Raw genomic sequence first — 17,283 nt, forward strand, 5'->3', positions numbered from 1 at the left:
TTGAGTAAATAATGTTTTAAGCAACCAAGACTGCATCATATAGTGCCCGTAATAGCAGTATCTTGATTATAGATGCTGAATAAACCAAATTGTGATATTTGAAACAATGCTACGCTCTGAAAGTGCCTATTGCCTTAACATTTTATTACAATTTGGGCTGATGACAACTTGCCCACACTGAAATAAGAAATTCTTCAGTCTGTTTGTTGGTAGATGCTAACAATGCGACTAATTCAAGATACATTCAATGTGATCATGGGAATATAATCTGCATCTCATTTCCTGTGTAATATCTACAGTGTTATTAATGGGAGCAGGTGAAAGTCTAGGACAGCACTTCTTTGAGTGGTGGATTGGATGAAATGATCTCCTAAGGTCCTTTACAGTCTAAATTACTCTGATAGGAGCCGCCTCCTCTATGGAGAACTGATCCGAATTCAAAATCTCAATACTTCTGAATGAGAAAGGGTCTAATCAGGTAACATTTTTAGCTGTAGGTCTTCCAGTATAGTTCAGGGATGATTAATGTTCAAGGTCTAGCCCAGATTTGTCTCAAGCAGATACACATTTCATTTTATCCAGTGGTTACTGGAGAATTTGTAAATACTGAGAAGTTCAAGATGTCGGTCAAGCATGGAGGCACCGTTGCTCATTGGGATGAGGCATGAGTGGTTTCCTCTGAGCTTGCACTGTTATTAGTAGTTCATCTTTCTCTTATTTTATGCCCCGTCTCTTCAGAAACTTAAGATTTTGTTTCTTCTTTTTAATTTGAAATAGGGTATTGGAAGAATGCCTTTCAGTGTGTCTACTGTATGTGTAAACATGATGTGTGATTTTCTTCTTCTCAGTTTCTCCAAGTTTTTAGCATGTGTTATCACTTAATTTATAATGCTGAATAAACTGTTCATTTTTTAAAGGCGTAAAAAAAACCCCAGTATGAAGTTCTGGAAAGTTCACATATGAATATTGTTTTTATCTATTTAAATAAAAGAAATGGACATATTTTATGCAGCAAGTAGAACGGATTATCAGCTCACCTGAGGTGTGATGGGGCAGGTAGCTCGTACCCTCAAGTGCAGAAGTTCCTGTAATCTTGCCTTCAACCTCCGTTTGCTTTTTATCTTCCCTGCTGATTCAAATATAAAGCAGTAGCATGAAATTAACGGTCTTTGTGTAAAGTCAGCCATGCTCTGTTGTGATCCTGCTTGCTGTGGGGAGAGAGGAATGTAGCAGACCATTTGGGAGAAAGAAGACTGGGAAAAGGAGCGTCTGAGGAAAGAGAGAGCAGCAGATAGAGCAAGAAAGAGTAGAAATGAGGGGGGAAATAAGGGAGCCACCAACCCGGGGTGGGGAGAGGGGGATCTCCCAGCATGGGGTAAAAGAGCAATCGTAGAAAAGAAAACAGGAAAGTGGTAAATATGTGTGGTTTGAGGGGAATGGAAATATAGAAGTTAACTCTCTGATATGAATGGAGACCTGCCAGAACAGTGGCAGCAGAAACTGTTGTCATGAGTTTTTGCAGCTGTAAGCATGCTAATTGGGAGAAAGAGTAAAGTACTTAGTATTGTGGAGAACGTCTTGGCTTTCCAAGAAAAAGCGCCCAACCAACCCCCCACCCCCACTTGAATTTTAGTATTTTATCATAGATTTCAAAGGAATTAATTTTGAAGTACAAAGGTTTTCACAATAAACTTTAATTAAATCCAAATGTCATCAATTACTGAATGATTTTGTCTTTTATATATTAACTTAAAAGATGTTTCTCAATGGCAGTGATACTTGTAAGTTTTATATTCTCCTGTATTCTAATCCCATGTTGGTATGCAAGTGTGCTCATTGGTATTGCGAACAAAACAATCTTTGTGTGTAAGCCAGTTTACCTGCAGAAAGAAGTAGTATCTGTTTTTAAAAAAGAATGAAACAAGCCTCATTCTCCCGGTTGTGCTTTATTAAAGTGCTGCAACAGGTTGTACAACTGAACTGTGGATTCTCCCCTTTGTGTAGCAGAGGGAACAAGGGCCGGGAGTTCTGCAAGGGTCTCTGTGTTCTCTGACCCTTTGCAACAGGGACCAGCTGGTTCCCAAGCGTGACAGTGAGGAAAGCCAAATTGAAGAAGGGAAAGCAACGAACTTAGTTCCAAGCCACGAGAAGAGACCGTTTGCAGGATGCTTGGTAACGTCAGCTTGGAGCGCAGATGCTGGCATGAGGGAAGATTCTCCTTCTGTTTCTCCTCTCATTTCTTTCTTAATCCAGTCGCAGGGGAGGGAGTGGGAAGGGCAGCTTGTCGGTGGAACGTCAGGGCATGTAGTTTAGGAAGGGTCATAGATTACTGCAGTATGGAAGGAGGAAGAGGGAAGGACAACTCAAGTACAGGCTGATCAGGTAAAAGAGGAAAGGAATGTTATTGGTGCAGGAGATGGGAAATAAAATAAGGTACTTTTTGTCAGAGGAGTCTTGGTCTTAGGGTTTTTTTAAATTAAGAAAAAGTGGCAGTGAAAAACTACAAGAAATGCAGTGTGCTATGGTGAGTAGGCACTGAAAGACAAGTGCTGTTATTTCTAGTTATGCCCCTTAGATATAACGTTGTTCTGATGTTATATTCCCCTTTAAAGTAAAGGGATGGCTGAGGAGAGGGTGATGGCAGCATGGCCATCCATTTTCTTTCACTTGTTCTTGACAAAGCCTGCCTAACTTCTGCTTCCAATTATTCTACTGATTCAAACATTCATACGTGTTTGCTAACACCATAAATAATGGACTGCTTAATCTTATTAAGAGGTTCAGAAGTGCATGCACTACAAAATTTAGTTCCAGTTTGAACTAATGATTTTTACAGTATGCTATTACCATATATTATCTGCTGCCCCTCTTCCCCCCTTTATTCTGGTCTATGAATTCCGTGAGCTCCAGACTTGAATATCTAAAAGAATTAATGTTTTAATTGAAATACATGTTCAGCTCTGAGGGTCAGTAGGGTACTGATCCTATGTGAGAACTTTATGTGGATGTTTGTGGATTGAAATTACAAAGCTAAGAAAGCCTTTCTCTTGCTTTTGGGATGGGACTTTGTATGCAGATAGCCTGCTCTGAAGTGAATTGAAGCAAAACAAAAGCTTTGAAAGACAATTAAACAGTTGAATATTGAGGGTTTTAGGGAATATTATGACAACTTTTGGAATTGCAAAAGTGGAGGCTTGCTGGGTAGCAATCATGAACTTTTCAAAGTTCATGTGTTGAAAGTGGTGTTTTCATAGTCTGTGCAAATCTATGATAATGTTCTTCTTTCAAGTGGAGAGTAACATAATCAGTGTTTCATAATGCTTAGTGCAGAGCTTCGTTAATATATTTTTATTTTTCAGTTAGAGAAATCAACCGGGATGCCTTCTAAACTTCATAGCATTTATTCTTATTCAACATTTAAATTGATTGGTGAAAATTTAGCTTTGCTATTTTTTTAAAAAGAGAAACCTCTAGTACTGTACTCCGTACATTGGTTTTACAATCAGTAAGTATGCAAATAAAGTTCTTTCTGTTCCACTTAGCACAATTTGAAATTATCAGCAAGTTAAGTATATTCAACTGCTTATCTACAGAGAGGCATGTAGGACTCCAATTAAGTTTACATGGATAAATGCCGATTTGTGTTTGCAGACGTCAAGATGACAGAAGCTTAATACTGTAAAAAGGCTAATCAACACTGAATATGTTTAGTGTCAGTAAATATTTATAGCGAAAATATTGCCTATGGTTTTGTGCCTTGGCATTCTAAGTTCTGATTTTTAGTGAGTAAAAATGTGGTGTGATACCATGTTCATAAATCTGCTCTAAAACTTTTGCTTTCTATAAATTAATTTGATTGTCTTTTTCATCTTTGTACTTTCTTGGGAAGACAGATTAAGAGTTAGGCTGCAGTTTGTAAGTTAATAAAAAAATCTGGTCTATTTAGCAAGGTTTTAAGGCATATGTAATCCAGGGAATGGGAAAAGGAAGGAGGCAAGATAGAGACAGGCAGTATGTAATTTCTTCTGATTATAATTTTACTTTATTTTTTTTAATGAGGGTCTCTTGAAAGAGTGGTTACTAATCAGCTCTGGTGAACAATGTGATTATTTAGTGTACTCATGTATTCATTATGCAATAACGGCAATTTAACTAGAAAATGAATTGAAGCTCAGGAATATGTATTTGTTACATATGTATTTGTATGTTTTATATATATTTATTTCATTAGATCTCCAGAAGTTAAATGTTAGTCCACTCTCTTTACAGATGTATTCTGGAAAATAGTGTGTCAAAATTGAAGTCCAAGTACATCTTAAATTCAGCTTCTACTGCTGTAATATTGTATGAAACATGCAGCCAAGTGAAAGAAAAAAAATAAAGGCAGAAGGAACACTGATTATTATTTTTTATTGTATTTTGACTTAGAGAAAAGAAGAATATAAGTGTAACTGCAGTTCTGCATCAGTCTTAACAGTGTAAAAGAATGATGCCATAGTGAAATTTTGTTTTCTGGAGGGGAAATAAATTGATATAGTTAAGGATTTTGTTTGTTTATTGGAAATGTCATGGCTTGTCAGGTTAACAAATGTGATTTTGTTCCTGGCAGACTGCAGACCTGGTCAAGAAAAAGAAAAATTCCCTGAAAACCACTGCAACATAAATACAATATACTTCAGTTTAGTGTCTAACTTTGCATGAAATAAGCACTGCCTGTTAGTCTCTGTTTGATCCTGTGAGAGTGTGGGGCTAATGTCTGGCCAGTGTTTTGGAAGCAGCAGGTAGCCAGGAGCAAGCTGCTCTAGGGGTCCATATTTCTGTAGCCTAGCAGTTACTCACACACAGATGGAGACCTTATGAACTTTGACAGAGGTCACGCTAAATTGCAAATCTAAAACTTCTCGACTTCTGAAGGATTACACACTGTTGTGTGGTTTTTTGGTGGTGGTTGGTTTTGTTTTTTTTTTTTTTTTTAGCCATATGATTGGAACATCACTAAAGGTATCAGTTTTGAGAAGCAGATCAACCACACAGTCATTGCTTACATAATGATCATGGGGACTGATAAAGATAGCCTTTCACGATACTTTAAATGGAAACTGTTGCGTATTAAATTTTAATTTGCATATGTAAAATACATATGTTATACTGCTTCCCAAACACCCAGGCTTGTTTGCTCTATTGAACTTGTTAAAGGAATTTTGGAGCTTAAAATGTTGCAGAAGCCTCTGATTTTTGTAATGCACGTGAGTTGGAAGTAATTAAGATACTCATAGTATTTTTTTGATTTCGGGTCTCTTGGGGCAGTCAGTTGAGACACCAACAAGCTCTGTCATCTGTCATCAGCCATCATCTCACTGGGGATCTTATAGCAGTTTAGGAAAAAAACTCATGAGATGATCTGGTTACACATTGTAGTCTATTTAAATCCTGGATTCAAAGTCAGGGAGCATTGAAGAGCTCCTTTTTGTTTTCTAATTATAGTCCTGAAGCTGTACTTAATAGATGAAAATCTCTCTGATATTTCAACTTACTATTCAAATGAGAAATTTTGGGGGGATTTTGTAGCAGCCAAATAAAGTCTTCATTTGTTTTGATGTTACAGTCATTTAGCATAAGATTTTTTTAAATTTTTTTTGTTTAGTGGAGATGCAATGTGAGTTTCACTCAGTGTTTATGAAATCAGGGTCTGTGAATGACTATCTAGGTCACAGGCAGTAAGGAGGCTGATCCTCTTTTAATCAAATGGTCAAATTTTTATCTTGTCATCATTGAACTGGTTGTGTAATGTGCTACTTAATGGCTCATGAACTAGTCTGTAAAACTATGACTTCATGATTCAATGAGGCTTAGTCCGACTCCATGTGTTGAAAGTGGTTTCAGTGACGGCCACACAGAGAGCTTGAAAATTCACACCAGCAGCAGACTGTAAGGGAAAAAAGCTTTGAAACTGTTTGAACTGGTCTGCATATAAAAATAACAAGAATGTTATTCATGCTTCTAAACTGAAAAAACACAAAGGAAAAAGAAGTAGAAGTGCAAAAGAATCTCCTTCTGTAGCTACGGCAATTCGCAGTTGCTGTACTGCTGGTGGTTTTGCTTTGGTGAGATCTCAATAAGGGAAAAAAAATCCAAATAGCTTAATTTACAGTTGAGAGACCTGAGTTTACAATGAATTCTTGTGTTATTTTAAACTAGAGCTATTAGAAAAAATGTGCAAATAACTTTCAGTCATGTCATCACTGTGTTAATCATAACAACTTGTAAGTAAACATATCCAAAGTTGAAGTTCAGAATCTTGTGCTTTGCAAGAGATATGGATGCACAGACAAATTTTGACAAGACAAACTTGTGATGTCCTCTGCGTTTTATACTTCATGGTGTGCGCCTAACACCAAAGTTCATGTGACCTGGAAAATGCAATGTGATGTTGAGTTGCCTCTCCCTCTGACACGGAGAGGAAAGAATGTGAATTCTTTTGTATTTCCTGAAGGGCGAGACACAACGCACAGCTGAGGTTGGATAACCTCTTTCCTGTACCTCCTCCCTCATTTATCCATACCTGGAACGGATGGAACAGCTGTAGCCAGTGCTTACAGTTCATGCTCCTGAATTGCATGTCTATTTCAGCTTCTCTTAAATATTAATGCTTATATTCTTAAGATATATTAATGTTTATGAGACAGTATTATTTTGTGTATTCATATTGGGATTGAACTGTGGTTGCTTTTCAGATATTTTTTTTTTTACAATCTCTTTCTAAAATTGAGAAGAGCGGAGATAAAAATGGTGTTTTTCTCTTACCTGCATATTCTTAAACTTTCCTTCCCAGAGATGACCTATGTGCTACTCTCAAAAGAGAAAGTATCTTCTCTTTGAAAATTGTTTGGAGTGCAGTAAGCAGGAGATGATTTAAATTGTCTGGGATTTTTTTTTTCCTCAGGGATTTTTTTTACACCTATAAGGACTTTTTTGTGTTTAATATTTCAGTGAAATGACTTCTAATGACCGTCATATTTGGTGCTAAACTAGGTTATCATTAGGTTACTAACTTCGTTATACAGCCCTGTTAAATTCAAAGAAAGATAAAACTTGAGGGGTTTCAGAAAGTCATTGAGTCCCACTACCTGAACTAAGATATACCAACTATATCTGTGTCCTGACAAGCTTTTCTTTAACCTGTTCTGAAACATTTTCACTGGCTCCAGAATCTTTCCCCAGTCAATCTTTTCCTAGTGCTAACTATCCTGAGCACCTATCTTTTGCTGACATCTACTCCTGATTGTTTTTTCCAGCCTATGCTGGAAATGGGGTATGGTTTATTCCTTTCCTCTGAGAGTTTATCTTTCACTAACCTGTGAGGAAAGAGCAGAGGACTTACTGTTCTGTGTGCAAGTACTGGACGCTGGTAGTATCCTTTGAGCTGCGTAGCTTTAGATTGCATTTGTTAGAAGTTGTCTGTCTTTGACACGAAAAGCAGGGGAAAAGAAGGGAGAGAAAAACACAAAAAAGAAAGAGGAGACAGGCTGAGAGGTGGAATGAAAGGAGATGAAGAAATTCAGAAAAAAATGAAAAAGTGTATGTTATTCAAAGAAATGAAAGGACAAAGGTGGCTATAAGGACTCTACGAGTATTTCTGTAATTAAAGAAATAATTTGGGGGGGGAGGGGGCAACACACTATATGCCTAGCAGGGTCATGGAATGGTACTAAAGGAGGATCAGGGCATTTGATAAAAGAATTGACCAGGCAAGGTTGGATAAAGGTGCATATGGAGCAAGCAATAGATTTCTTTATTTTGTAAGTTCCACAGTAATCTCTTATGACTTACAAATGATAAAAATGTTAGAATTATATATAAATGATAAAACTTTCTACTATCTTTCATTACTGTGATTGGGGTGTAACGTGGCACCTATCTTCCACAGGAGTATGCGTATATAAGGTGGCAGGTGACAAGGTGGACTGGGGTTCACTGGAATTGGGCTGGTATTTACAGTTGTGACTAAGATGTCATTTCAAGGAGATGTCTCTGGTCTTGCCTACATCTGCTAGGACTGAACCAAAAGTCTTGGTTGTGCTTGCTGTCATTGACTTAACTAGTGTTTGAATTGGGCTTGGTGAGGTGACAATTTGGAAGGTTTGGTTCTTAATTAAACTGAATGTTTAAGGAGGGTATCTTGAGGCAAGATTGAAACAAAACTAGTAAATTTGCATTGATTGCATCAATACTATGGTCTCTAAGTTGTGGACAAGTATTTATTCTACAAAGATAAGAGCTCATGTTTTTACAAGTTTGTTTCCTACTGATGTTTGTGATTTATATGCGTACCTGATTTTTGTATTGATGTTTTTTTCTCAGGTGTGGCTCACAATATTTCTTTACTACGAGAAGTGATCATCCATCCACGCTTTGTTCAAGGAGACATCAGCACTAAATTCCTTCCTGAAGTCTATCCTGATGGTTTTAAAGGTTTGTTCCATTTTGGAATGTTTCTTCTTTTCTTGAGAGGTGTTCTTTCTGATTATTTTTCCTTTATATTTATCGACTGACACATTCCCCAATCAGTCTTTACTTCTTTTTCCTCAAATGTAGCTGTGTATACATGCAATTAGAGTTTTTAAATAATGCATAATATAATTGAAACAGTTACTTTCTTTACTTTCAAGAAGGTAAAATACCTACTTCTAGTGGCAAAAGAGTAAATGAAGTATATCCAAAGTAAAAAAAAAACCAATATCTAGGTGATATGAAATATGTAAAATAAACATCAATTCAACGCTCCCATGCTATTGTGCTTCGTTACAGACAATGCTCCTACTGTTAACTTGAAGATAAGATTTCTCTCTACTCAACACTATTACTTCCCCCAGTGAGTTTGTGCAGCATCTTTAGTATCACTTTTTGGTACCCTTGGTGTTCACTGTAGCATTATCTAGAGGATCTGGCATTATTATCAAAGTATTTCAGTAACCTGGTCTTAATACTCATTACACACAGTAATGGGCAACACCTTGAAATTATTATAAACTCATACACTAGGTTAACATAAACACAAATGAAAATGTTTCTTTAGAACATCCCAAGGAAAATCAACCATGCAACCAACCCATGCAAAAATATATAAGAGCAGTTGGTAGAGAAATGTAAGTAAACAAATAGCTTGGTTTCCTTTGTTTCCTTTCACAAGGATCAAGTTTTCAAAGGTTGTCTTCTCTCAGCCAGTCTGCTGTAGATGCTTTCTTGACCTGTGTGGTCAGGGACTCAGTCCTTCCATTCAGGCCTCGCCTCAGCTGGCATTCATCAGGCAGAACCTCTTCCTTTTTTTTTTTTTTAAAAAAAAGAGACAGTGTTTACAGCTCATCATTCATGGGTCCTTTATGAATTCCTTGGAGATTCCTGTCTCTCCCATTCATCATTAATCCAATGTGTGGCAGAATACTCATCCCACTTTGGAGACAACACTGCCAGATTGGCAGTCATTGGATATGACTGGCGCCTTGCCAAATTCTAGGCTCATTAATGAGCAGAACAGATTTTTCTTACCTCAGGACTCAGTGTATGAGTTTGGTGCAAAGAATATTCATCCACAGAACTACTTTATATTATGATGTAATTGCAGCTCTATATGCGATAGTCCTATATGCGGGATGAATGCATCTAGCTTGTTATCAGCTCCTGACTGAGACTGCAGCAATCGGAATTAGTCACCTTGGGTGACAGTAAGCTTGTGATGGTTGAAGCTCAAATGTTCCTTTGTCTTCTTTGCTAAGGTGTACTTAACTAATCTTCAGGTAACACAGCTGGTTTTCATCCAGCGTAGACTTGAGGGTACCCTGATCTGCTCTGAAGGCTCAGTGCTGCTGATTAACTGCTCTTTCTCTTCCCTGACACTTCAATACAGAATCTTATGTCCTATCTTGGTGATGGTTCTGTGACCTTTCAGTCTTTTTCCTCAGTGGATTCAGTTCCCTAAATCGCCATAAAACTGACTTTTTGTTTTTTTTTAATTGTCGCTGCTTTTGTTGGGGTAGGTTTTTTGAGAGTTCTTGGGTTGACTTAGCTCATGAAGGAATCTGGTCAACTTCAGCAGATGTTCAAAGTGAGTGATATGCTAGGAATGGGGAGAGAGGAATGGAGGAGAAAGGCGAGGATGCAAGATGTTAGATGGGTTTATACCATGTTGTGAAAAGGCAGTATTTCCTGATACAACCGAGAACAATAAAACATAAACCACTTTACCCTTATTTGTCATAATGTGTCTGTTGGAGCCCTTGTAAGAAGCTGGGACAGGTTTTGTTGACCCAGGAGGGAGACCCCTTGCTCTGTATTTTTCACTATGGAAAGGCACATTTGTCTTTTGTTCTTGTTTTAATATTTTTATATCGCAATGTTAAACTGTATATAATCAGTTAATTACTTGTTGGTCCACAAATTGCAGGATGAAAAGAAATTTGTTTTGGGGTCATCTGACTTGAACTGTATGTGCACGTATTTGTGTGCACAAACACACTGATGCAAATGGCTGATTAGTGTCACACTCTGAGGTAAACAATAATATTGTATTAACAGATTCTTAAAGACACGCTTTTGCCCTAGACACAAGAAGAGATATTTTAACAGTTCATAATAGAAACTAATGAATGGCACATGTGAAATGACTAGACTTCATGCCTGTAGTATGAAGAATCTTGCTCTTCTCCCTCCATATATCAAATACAAGCATGTATTAGCCTTCTTAATGATAAAAATAATGCAGACGTCATTATTACAAAGCATTTGTATTTCAAGTCAAAAATACTTATTCACGAATACTGATTCAAAGCTCACTGAAGTAACCGAGAGCCCTTTTAATGGATATGGTTTGCTCTGGATCAGACCCTTCTGGCTTAAAAAAAATCACTGAGTTGAATGAGAGGACAGTTTTTAAGTATTGAAAAATATTTCTGCAAATGCAAAAACTCTGATGGAAACTGTTGAAGGCAAGCAAGGGTGGTGGCAGATGATGGGTAGAAGCTCAGCAAGAGAAAAAAAGGCAAATTAACTTATGTGTTGTAAGTCCGTTACTCCCTTCAACTAACCTTTTTATATAAATACTGAGAGTAAACTTTGCTAGGAGGACTTGAAACTTAAGTAGTTTCATCTATCTTAATGTTGTTTATAAAAGACATGTAGCTGTAAAAAAAAAAAATAAATCTCAAACCAGGACAGGGATAATGTGAAAAATTAAATCAATGTGTAGAATTGGAAATACCAGTGGATTTGGAAATACCTAGAAATATGTGCTGTTGTTAACGGTAGAAATCCATACCAGAAGTGTTTTAGATTTGGAAAACGTAAGAAATTAAAAAATTTCAATGAAGATGTGTGCTATATTAAAGCTGCAGCACAATCCAGTGTGTTTCTTTGGTAAACTACACAATTACCACTGTTGGTAAGTAATGAGTGCCAGTTGTGTTCTTCTGGTGACTGCACGAAGTACTGACCCATTTCTTATGGGTTTTTCTTCAAATATGAATATTAACTTTAGTCTTACTTAAGAGTAAAATAAGTAAATAAGACATGCTGATTTTTCCAGTCTCATTTTCATGAGTTTCATTATACAGGTCCTTTATTTGAAGGCTTTTACTATAAATTAAGAAAAAAATAATTATTAGAAATATCTTGGCAGCTTTTCCATTAACCTGTGATGCCCGCTTCAAATTACATCTAGAACTGGAATGTTTAGTAATTTTCATAATTAGGGTTTAACTCTTTTTCTTCCCTTCTTTAAATAAGCATTCATTAACAAAAACAGTTTATTGAGAGTTATTTTAAAATATTGCTATGTTGAAACTAACCTTGCTCAGGGTATGATTAGTGTGGGAAAACAGTTGATGTTATACCCTTTTGTTGTCTGTAGGAGGCATGGGTGGCTAGAACGCCGGCTGGCAATGGGTGGTCGGCTGGAGTGGGTTATTGCTCTGAGGACACACGCATGTTTTGGTAGGAGTGTGGATCTGAGGGTAGGTGCAGCAACACTGATCATAGAGTGGCTTCCAAACACTTTATTCACAGAATAAAAATGTTTGTGAAGCATGCAGGAGTAGCCCATACTACTAGATAGAGTATTGTCAGATGGGCTGTCCTTCTGCACCTTCCAAGCAGCCTGGGATGCCTCTGTACTTCCTAACCTGCCTGATGGGAAAGTAATATACAATCTGTTATCCCTGTTTTATAGGCACAGAAAGTATCTATTTTCACAAAGATTTAAGAGGAGTTTTTGACAAAGAATAAGTTAAACTCAAGGATCTTTAGGTTAGTGCACTATCTGTTGGATTATTTGTTGTGGTTCAGTCTGTTTCACAGTTAATCTTTTTCTGGATATCTGTTTTAATATGGAGATTCTTTTTTAATGGGCCGCTCTTCGTGGTTATTAAATGACGCCTCAAATGCTGTTCAGTCTCTTTGGGAGAGACATCTTGGAAAATGCCTCATTTCTCATTTGCACAAGAGGGTTATCAGAAAAGTCATAGCAAAACACAGGAGAAAATTAAAAACAATCCTTTACTTTCCCATCTTCTAGCATGTTTATCTCATTTGTGTGGAGAGGAAGAGCAGAAGTTCTGATGGACAATCCTTTATGTTAACTAATTTCTAATACAGAAGGGAAGAAAGAGGAAGCACCTCTCTCTCTCTGCTGTTGTGTATTGGCTCCAAAGAGTGTGTATGAGGTGAAAGCTTTTAGATACATTGGAGGAAATTATTACTCTGCTTTACTCAACGCGTATTAAACCACCTGTGCAATACTGTGTCCAGTTTTAACCCACTTGTGCATATAAGACGTCAATAATCTTGAGTAAGTCTGTTGAAGAGCCACCAGGGTTGTAGTGGGTTTGAAACAGAGGACCTGTGAAGAGAGGCTGGGAGAACCAGGCTTGTTTAGCCTGGAAGCAAGAGAGCTTAGGATGGACCTGACAGCAGCCTTCACGTACCTCTGAGCGGGTTCCCAAGAAGACAGAGCCAGGCTCCTCAGTGAGGTGCACAACAGCAGAGCTAGTGGCAGACAGCTGTGCTACCATTCAGTGAGACCTGGACAGGCTGGAGAGTTGGCTGGAGAGGAACCTAATGAAATTCAACAAGGGCAACTTGTAGGGTCCTGCACCTAGGGAGGAATAACCCCATGCACCAGCACAGGTTAGGGGTTGACCTGCTGGAAAGCAGCTCTGTGGAGAGGGACCTGGGAGTCCTGGTGGGCACCGGGTTGACCATGAGGCAGCAATGTGCCCTGGTGGCCGAGAAGGCCAATGGCATCCCGGGGTGCATCAAGAAGAGTGTGGCCGAGGGAGGTCATCCTCCCCCTCTACTCTGCCCTGGTGAGGCTGCATCTGGAGTACTGCATCCAGTTCTGGGCTCCCTAGTTCAAGAAGGACAGGGAACTGCTGGAGAGAGTCCAGCAGAGGGCTACGAAGATGGTCAGGGGACTTGAGCATCTCTGCTGAGGAAAGGCTGAGAGACCTGGGTCTGTTTAGCCTGGAGAAGACTGAGAGGGATCTCGTCAATGCTTGTAAATATCTAAAGGGTGGGTGTCAAGAGAATGAGGCCAGACTCTTTTCAGTGGTGCCCAGCAACAGAACAAGGGACAACTTGCACAAACTTGAACTCATGTAGTTCCATCTGAACATGAGGAAAAACTTCTTTACTTTGAGGGTGCCCAGAGCGCTGGAACAGGCTGCCCAGAGAAGCTGTGGAGTCTCCTTCTCTGGAGATATTCAAAGCCTGCCTGGATGCGATCCTGTGCAACCTGTTCTGGGTGAACCTGCTTTAGCCAGGGAGGTTGGACTAGATGATCTCTAGAGGTCCCTTCCATCCCCTACCATTCTGTGATTCTGAGAGACACAGTGGTCATAATTTGGAGATTTTCAAGACTTGACTGCACAAACCTCTGAACAGCCTGGTCTGAATTTGACGTTGAGATTGCTTCTTGGGAAGCAAGAGACTAGAGACCTCCCAGGGGCCCTTCAACCTCAGTCATTCCATGATTCTGTTGTGAATGAAAGCACTTTTTAGGTGAATTGGGATTGTAGATATGACTTTTAAATTTAAGTCTGGAGACTTTTTTTTTTATTAGTTTAGGGGGGAATGCAGCTTCCCCTGTCTGTGTTACTGTTAGAAAGGAGAGGATGGTTCCTGTTAATTCCGTTCATCTTCACTGAAACCTAATCTTTGTCTTCATTTTATGAAGCTACTGGATTATACAGATTGACTTAACAGGTACCTTACTTGACTTTCTTCTTTCTGACAGGTGAAGCGAAGAAACATTTCTTGGTCTGTCACTTATCCCTTTATAATTCAAAATAGCAGAGATTTCCTTTTTGTATGCTATAGCATCCATCTCATAAGTGGATGCTCTCTGAGATGTTCTTCACGATTCTGAATGGTTTGAGATTGCATACACAGACAATATTGTCTGTCTTTTACTATGACTATCTGGGTGGAGCAAAGCTCTGCTGGACTTCAGAAGAAATTAAAACCTTTAATAACATCCAACTTTGTTTTCGGCTTTAGCCTTCTTGGTATACACGCCATCTGTAATGGTCAACTTCAAAATCCATTGGGGGATAACTCGAGCCAAAACAGAACCTAAGAATGATATAAACATGGCCTACATTGGTATGGATCAGAATTATGCATTGTGCTTTCTATCTTACCCACTTTGCTTTTAATTTTTATTCTTTCCAATCACAAAACAGTCACTTTTCAAATATTAAGTAACAGAGTGGAGCACATAACCAGGGCTTGTTTGTTTTGGGTTTTTTTTTCCTGTAACTGATAGTAGGAAACACATTTCTAGGACAAAATGCAAATGAGACTGTTACGGGAAAAACGACCTTTTATGTAATTTAATTTGAAGTTGGTTATGTAAAGTAATTGCATGAACCTTTTTGACTCAGCTTGGGGGATACTGGGATAATATTGATTTAAGCAATCATAACATCAGGGAAATGAGAGAGAAATACTTTTTCCTCATCTTCCTTCTGACCAAGGTTCTGTCATTTAATAGTAATAGGTGCGTACGATCTAGTTTTAAATAATATAAACAACAGTGCTTCGACTCCTTTGTTTATGACTTAATTTTATAGCCATTAATCCTGTTTTACGTTCACCTTATATAATTCAGCTCAGTGATGATAGTGAGAATGCAGAAGCATATCCTAGGTTGAGCAGAGAGATCTGGGAGGTGGTTTACATTTTATGGTGGAGGTGAAGTCTCTTTGTAGCCCAGGAGTCTGCAGTGACGACAGTAGGAAAGAGCAATGACGGAACTTCCCCTGCTGGAAGCTGAGACACCTTTGGTACTTATTCCTCTTGCTCTCTATCAAGGCAGCACTTGGACAAATGCCCCAGAGGTAGCTTTGTGACTTTCCAGATCCAGCTTCTCCATGGTTAACATGAAAGGCTCGTGTTGCTTTATGTTTATTGATGGTGAATATTAACTTATACCTTAAGACATACAATTGAAGTCCTAAGAGGTGCCTTGTGAGTTAAAATAAGACTTGAAGTGAAACAAAGGTATCGCTGTCTGGCGCATTTGTGTATTTCCAAGTATAATAATGTAATTGAAAGTTTAAGTTTGAAACTGTTTAAAATTCTGCTGAGCATAGCAGCAGAGCAAGAGCAGAAGGCAAGGGAAATGGCACTGGAGTTCAGAGAACTAAGGCAGTACTGACAGCAGTCTGTCTTGTATAATAAGGGTAAATTGTCATCTTTGGGAAGCAGCCTTTAATCAACCTTCCGAGGTATGCCTCCAAAGTTACGCTAAGGACATTCTGTGGTAGGATTGTGTCTGTATTGCCAAAGACCAAAACCTAATTTTGGTATGTTCTTGTTAACGGTTTATATTATCTCCCAGACTTAAGAAAATAAATGCAAATTGCCCATGGTTGATACTGCAGTCATGACTGGTTTTCTGCTTGCCACGTCTGTGCCACAACTAATGCAAATAGTGACAAACAGAGAAAGTGGATAAACATTTTTTTCTGTGTTTGTGATAATGAAGAGGTGAAAGTAACTCTTGATTAGTTGTTAACCTGTTTCAATATATTGACCTTTGTTCACTGTTTGGAGTTAGATTTTTATTGAAGATACAGGGAGAAAATAGTTTTTGCAGCACAGCAAGTGCAAAAGCAGTTATTGATTTCATCCAAGATGAAGGTCATGCAATAAAACCTTCAAATTGGGATCTTTCTAGTTTCACCTTGTTCCTTTATATGAGTTTATACAACTAGTGTGTGTTGGAGCAGGTGGGAACATGCAGTTTGGTCACACAGACTTGTCATGTGTGTAAGGCAGGTGACTGAAAAGCTGAGGTTTTAGGATAGATTTCCTGATGTATCTTTAGAGACATGTAAACAAATTACCAATTTTATATACAACGTTTTGGAAAAATGGTCTCAGCTTCTTCACTGTGTGTAAACAACTGGAAAATTGGCACATTTCAGAGCCCTATAGTTCATGTTATTGCTTTGTATAATTATATAAGGCTTATATATACATGTATATGTGTTTGTATATATACACAAATAGTACTAAAGTTCAGTGTTTTTTCACTTCAGCTTTGCAATCATTTTTTTCTAGTAACTGGCAAAGGAAAGATCAAGTTTGTTTCTCAAGCCAGTTCCTTAACCTTTTAACATTTGTGTTTCTGCATTGGTTTGTTAAAGTAAAGGCAGTTTCCATTTCAAGGCAGATAAAAAAAAACCCAAAAAAAACACCGAGCGAAGGAAGCTGCAGTCATCTTTAGCCAGAATATGTTAATGTGGACTAAATTAAAAATAAATTGATGCAGATTAGCTAGGTTTTGTTATTTTAAAATTTTCATTTTTTTGGCCTGCGACAGCTCCTTTGTACTGTTAGCTGGAACTGTAATGCACGTGTTTCCATCACCATGGCATGATTGCATTGCTGAGGTGGACTCGAAGCAGCGTCTTTACTTATCCATATTTAATGTGCCCAGTGGAATGATGCATCCTGTTTTGAAATTGTGCAGTTGTTACAGTAAAGTCTGCTCCAGTCCTCTTCTGAGGTCTCCATTCTGGGTGTTCTTGAGGATTGTATTATTCTTAATTTATAATACTGGTAGAAATTGTCACTCACTAGTGACCAGTACTGGGGAATGTGAGTTAACATTGCATGTGGTAGGGGTGAGGTGATGGGAGAGATGGGAGAGATGTAGAAGGGACCTGTGTAACTGCTGGACTGGAAGCAAACATGCTGTGCTGGGCAGAGTTGCCCAGGGAGATG

The 17,283-nt window shown here is 38.3% G+C and overlaps 1 protein-coding gene across 1 annotated transcript in view; it reads left to right on the forward strand.

Annotated features, from left to right (window-relative positions):
- The window catches only part of PCCA (propionyl CoA carboxylase, alpha polypeptide), a 306,936-nt gene that overhangs the window by 147,369 nt on the left and 142,284 nt on the right, over nucleotides 1–17,283 (forward strand). Inside the window, exon 17 of the mRNA XM_009892045.1 lies at nucleotides 8,362–8,472. Within this exon, the coding sequence (XP_009890347.1) occupies nucleotides 8,362–8,472 (111 nt within the window). The remainder of the gene's footprint in view (nucleotides 1–8,361; nucleotides 8,473–17,283) is intronic.

The sequence above is a fragment of the Charadrius vociferus genome, unplaced genomic scaffold (genome assembly GCF_000708025.1).
Source record: "Charadrius vociferus isolate BGI_N301 unplaced genomic scaffold, ASM70802v2 scaffold110, whole genome shotgun sequence".
Lineage (NCBI taxonomy): Eukaryota > Metazoa > Chordata > Aves > Charadriiformes > Charadriidae > Charadrius > Charadrius vociferus.